Source organism: Rhincodon typus, chromosome 45, assembly GCF_021869965.1.
Source record: "Rhincodon typus isolate 14 chromosome 45, sRhiTyp1.1, whole genome shotgun sequence".
Taxonomy (NCBI): Eukaryota; Metazoa; Chordata; class Chondrichthyes; order Orectolobiformes; family Rhincodontidae; genus Rhincodon; species Rhincodon typus.
In genome coordinates, this window is record NC_063376.1 from 3,072,879 (window position 1) to 3,078,643 (window position 5,765).

A 5,765-nucleotide genomic window follows, 5' to 3' on the forward strand; every position below is an offset into this window, starting at 1 on the left:
ATAAACCCCCACCAGTCATTGTCTCTCCCGTGAATGAGTCTGGTAAGTTTGCGGTGGCTTAAACTGTACGTTAATTTGCTCGCTGTCTGAATGGGATAATGTTGACTCAGTTGGCGCTGAACCAGACTGGGCAGGATTTTATATCAATACCCTGCGTTAACACCGTCTGCCAAAGACTGAACACAAACCCCAGACACACTGGAGAGAAACCATGCACGGAGTAAGGGCGTCCTGATCTTTGATTTATTAAGAACTGCTTCAAAAATACAAACACTTCCAAACGGCTTGTGCAAACAGGAATCACGGTATGTTCAACGTAGGAGAAGAGGGACATTTCTTGTCAAGAAGGGGATGTGGAATCATCAGCTTGTGGACCCGAGCCTAAGGCAAAGGTGAATTAGTTCTTTTGCGGGAAGTCCTTACGCGATTGGCTTCGATAGATCAGTACATTTCTTCCCCGGCTCATCGCGTTTTACACAGGACCCTGTGAATAGAATAGAAATTTGCACAATGTTCACAGCGTTGCCGATCAGCCTATCCTGTGCCTGCAAGGGATGTCTCTCCTAGTCACCCTCACCTTGACTGTTCCCCATCACCCTGCCAATTTCTTTGCCCCCCCACCCCATCCCCCTTTCAGATTCCCCTTCTGAAAGCTATTTTTGAATCAGCCTTGACCACACACACTCTCAGGCATTGCATTCTCATAGCCCATAGCCAGCCACTTCAGGCCTGTGGTCCCTTGATTTCAAACCTTCTAGCCTCTCCCTTTCGACACTTCCCACGTCCTTCATGATTTTGAACACTGCTGTCAAACCGGCCTTTTCTCCTCCGCATCTTCGCAGCTTTACAAAACCTTAGTTAGCTTTAGTTTTCTGAAGAAGGGTCCCGACCCGAAACGTCAGCCTTCCTGCTCCTCTGATGCTGCCTGGCCTGCTGTGTTCATCCAGCTCCACACTGTGTGTTATCTCTGACCCCAGCATCGGCAGTTCTTACACTCTCTGATTTAGTTAGGCCGCATTTGGAGTACTGTGCGCAGCTCCATAGGAAGGATGTGAAGGCTTTGGAGAGGGTGAGGAAGCAGTTGACTGGGAACCTGTCTGGATTGGAGTGCATAAGGAGATTTGGACAAATTTAAGATAACAAGGTGTAGAGCTGGATGAACACAGGCCAAGCAGCATCAGAGGAGCAGGAAGGCTGACATTTCGGGTCTAGACCCTTCTTCAGAAATGGGGGTGGGGAAGGGGATTCTGAAATAAATAGGGAGAGAGGGGGAGGCGGATAGAAGATGGATAGAGGAGAAGATAGGTGGAGAGGAGACAGACAGGTCAAAGAGGCGGGGATGGAGCCAGTAAAGGTGAGTGTAGGTGGGGAGTTAGGGAGGAGATAGGTCAGTCCAGGGAGGACGGACAGGTCAAGCGGGCGGGATGAGGTTAGTAGGTAGGAAATGGGGGTGGTACTTGAGGAGGGGATAGGTGGGAGGAAGAACAGGTTAGGGAGGCGGGGACGAGCCGGGCTGGTTTTGGGATGCGGTAGGGGGAGGGGAGATTTTGAAGCTTGTGAAATCCACATTGATACCATTGGGCTGCAGGGTTCCCAAGCGGAATATGAGTTGCTGTTCCTGCACCTTCGGGTGGCATCGTTGTGGCACTGCAGGAGGCCCAGGATGGACATGTCGTCTGAGGAATGGGACAGGGAGTTGAAATGGTTCGCGACTGGGAGGTGCAGTTGTTTATTGCGAACCGAGCGTAGGTGTTCCGCAAAGCGGTCCCCGAGCCTCCGCTTGGTTTCCCCGATGTAGAGGAGGCCACAACGGGAACAGCGGATACAGTATACCGCATTAGCAGATGTGCAGGTGAACATCTGCTTGATGTGGACAAATTTAGATTGTTTTCATTATAATGTCACTGGCTGAGGGGCTGCCTGATAGAAGTAAATAAAATTATGAGTGGTGTGGATAGGGTGTTTAACCAGGTAAATTCGCCACAATTTTACCAGACTCATTCAAGACAGTAAAAACCGAAAGAACTGCGGATGCTGTAAATCAGGAACAAAACCAGAAGTTGCTGGAAAAGCTCAGCTGGTCTGGCAGCATCTGTGAAGGAAAAAACAGAGTTAACGCTTCAGGTCCAGTGACCCTTCCTCAGAACTGTGGGTCTGGGCGGGATGCTCTTCAGAAGGGGGCAGCATGGACTCTGTGGGCCAAACAGCCTGCTTCCATACCGCAGGGATTCAGTGGTACACTGAGATTAGCTTTCAGTTCCGGGATTTGCGAATTGAATTGAACTGAGGCCTCTGCCGGCTGCTCTCGTGGGATTTGAATGTGTGGACTGAGAGCAGCGGTCTGGGTCGCTAGTCCAGCAATATCACCACGGCATCACAGAGGCTACTGTGGAGCCACCCAGAGGGCCAGGCGTGGGCCTTGAGCGAGGAACCGCGCAAAGTGTGCTGACTCTTTGGTCAACGCTGCCTTGTCAAATGCCTAAAACCCACCGAACTCCTCTTCCCACATGTTCCACAGATGCAACCGAAGAGACCGTTGATCATCTGAAGCAGACAGAGTACCAGCTCAATGCCGCTGAATCCTATCAGTAAGGCGAAGAGGACCACGTTGAAGACGATGATGTCTTTCGGTTGCTTGCACTCTCTGTCCCAGATCTCGGGATGGAAGAGATAACTTCTATCGCTGTGGGACGTAGAAATAGCACTTTAGATTAAGCTTATTGTCGTGGACCAGAACAGACCCCCTCAAAATATTTTAAGAAGGTAGCTTAGACCCTAACTATTTTTCTTATTTTTAAGGCACGTGTGAAGAGCTGTGTTCAAGATGCAATTTGATTAGTCAAACTACTCAACGTTAAGCGAAGCGCCATAGTAAAAATACAAAAAGGAATTTAGAATAACTTAACTCTATTGGAAATAGTAACAGGATAATAGATATGTTACCCGTTACTAACTGAACATCCAACAAACACACCCCTTTGGCAAAAAGGCAAATTCAGAAAAACAGGTAATCCAGCAGCAGCGAGGAACCCCAGTTTCTAGCTGTAACTGAGAGAGGAGAAAAGACAGCTTTTTCTTCTTCAAGCCCACACTAGCTTAAAGCTAAACCTAAAAACTAAAACAAAACTAGAAACCTCAGTGTGTGAGAGATGGCCACACCCAGTGTGGCTGCTTCTATTGTTCCAACTTTTTATTTAAAATAAACCCCAAGGTCTCACAAGCTCTAGTGATTTTTGATAACTGGTGGGCATATCTGCCTTACAACCTCTCTTCAAAAACAATAAACAGGACAAAATAACCATCACAGTATGAAACTCTTCCTCATAGCGTGCGTCAAAGTCCAGAAAATGAGGACGATTACAGCACAGGAAGGTGCTTAGTGCTGGTAATGCTCGACACAGACCTATCCCCACAAACCCTCACTCTGTCTGCCTTGCCTTTGATTCGGTCTCCCTCACCTAAGTGGGTTATTTTTCTAGAAAATCTCAGCAGGACCTGACAGCATCTATGGAGAGAGGGAACAGAGTTAGAACAAGCTCAGAGCTGAAGAAGGTTCACTGGACCCAAAACGTTAACTCTGTTCCAACCCCATCTCTCCACAGATGCTGCCAAACCTGCTGAGTTTCTCCAGCAATTTCTGTTTCTGTTTCTGGTTTCCAGTTTTAGAGTCATACAGCATGGAAGCAGACCCTTCAGCCCAACTCGTCCATGCTGACCAGATATTCTAAATAAATCTAGTCCCATTTGCCAGCATTTGGCCCATGTCCCTCTAAACCCTTCCTATCCATGTCCCCATCCAGATGCCTCTTAAATGTTGTAATTGTACCAGCCTCCACCACTTCCTCTGGCAGCTCGTTCCATACACACACCACCCTCTGTGTGAAAAATTTGTCCCTCACATTCCCTTTTAAATCTTTCCCCTCTCACCTTAAACCTATGCCCCTCTAGTTTTGGCCTCCGCTACCCTGGGGAAAAGATCTTGGCTATTCACCCTATCCATGCCCTTCATGATTTTATAAACATCTATAACGTCACCCCTCAGCCCCTGACGCTCCAGGGAAAATAACCCCAGCCTATTCAGCCTCTCCCTGTAGCTCAAACCCTCCAACTCTCGTAACATCCTTGTAATTCATTTCTGAACCCTTTCCAGTTTAACAACATCCTTCCCTAGCAAGTTCTTTTTTTTGTTTACTGTCAGGGACTGGCCCAGTTGTCAGCAAATGGCATACCAGGATTATTCCACCATTCTGGAACTGGATTAAAATCTGGAGTTTGAGTGTCAAATGAAACCATTGATGGGGAAGAGATATCCATCTGGTTCACTAATGTCCTTTAGGGAAGGAAATCCACTTTCCTTACCCTGGTGTGGCCTACATGTGACTCCAGACCCACTGGTTCACGATTGTGGGGAGTTTGGTACGGGTAATAAATACAGACCCAGCCACTGATGCCCACATACCGTGACTAGGACTTTGATCAAGACTGTTAGATCTGCTCAGATGTTTCCTCTCAAAGGGCCAGATCTCCAGCCATCTGTGTAAAACAGACGTTCCAATCCAAATCTGGGGGTTCAGGAGAGTTGGGGGAGCAAGTGGGACTAGCTCCCACAGGGAATGGCTGAAGAGAAGAGTTTGATTTATTATTATCACCATGTGCGTCTAGTTACGGTGAAAAGTTTTGTTGTGCGTGCAGACCATTCAGTACATAATGCATGGAACAGAGCGAGGAATACAATGTTAGAGAAGGTGCACAAAGAGCGAGACCAACATTAAATTTAAAATTTGACAGGTCGGTTCAGATTTCTGATAACAGCGGGGAAGAAGCTGCTCTTGAATCTGTTGGTCTGTGTATTTTGTATCTTCTGCCCAATGGAAGAGATTATGACCAGGGTTGGAGGGGCTTTTGATGATGTTTGCTGCCTTCCTGAGGCAGAGGGAGGTGTAGATGGAGTCAATGGATGGAAGGCTGGTTTATATGATGGACTGGGCTGTGTTCACACCTCTCTGTAGTTTCTTACAGTCCTGGGTAGAGCATTTGCTGTGCCCAGCTGTGATGCATCTCGATGGGATGGTTTCTATGGTGCATCTATAAAAATTGGTAGGAGTCCTTATGGACATGCCAGATGAAGGGGGGGATCATGGATAATGACAAGAAGGTCAAGCAATGGAAGTATTTGACCACAGAATCCCTGCAATGTGAAAAGAGGCTATTTGGCCTATCGACCCTCCAAAGAACAGCTTACCCTATCCCTGTAACCCTGCATTTCCCATGGCTAATCCACCCTAACCTGCACATCCCTTGGCACTGTGGAACAATTTAGCACGGCCAATCCACCCTAACCTGCACATCCCTGGACACTATGCAACAATTTAGCACGGCCAATCCACCCTAACCTGCACATCCCTGGACACTATGCAACAATTTAGCACGGTCAATCCACCCTAACCCGCACATCCCTGGGCACTATGGGACAATTTAGCACGGCCAATCCACCCTAACCTGCACATCCCTGGGCACTACGGGACAATTGAGCACGGCCAATCCACCCTAACCCGCACATCCCTGGGCGCTATGGAACAATTTAGCACGGCCAACCCACCCTAACCTGCACATCCCTTGTCACTACGGGACAATTTAGCACGGCCAATCCACCCTAACCTGCACATCCCTGGGCACTATGGGACAATTTAGCACGGCCAATCCACCCTAACCTGCACATCCCTGGGCAATACGGGACAATTTAGCACGGCCAATCCACCCTAACC

At 48.2% G+C, this 5,765-nt stretch overlaps 1 protein-coding gene across 1 annotated transcript in view; it reads right to left on the reverse strand.

Annotated features, from left to right (window-relative positions):
• Nucleotides 1-221: 221 nt before the first annotated feature.
• Nucleotides 222-5,765, reverse strand: part of LOC109923659 (transmembrane 4 L6 family member 4-like) — a 14,624-nt gene continuing 9,080 nt past the window's right edge. The window contains exons 3-4 of the mRNA XM_048620025.1: nt 2,491-2,683; nt 222-484 (exon numbers count right to left, since the gene is read on the reverse strand). Of these exons, the coding sequence (XP_048475982.1) occupies nt 473-484; nt 2,491-2,683 (205 nt within the window). The 3' untranslated portion in view covers nt 222-472. The remainder of the gene's footprint in view (nt 485-2,490; nt 2,684-5,765) is intronic.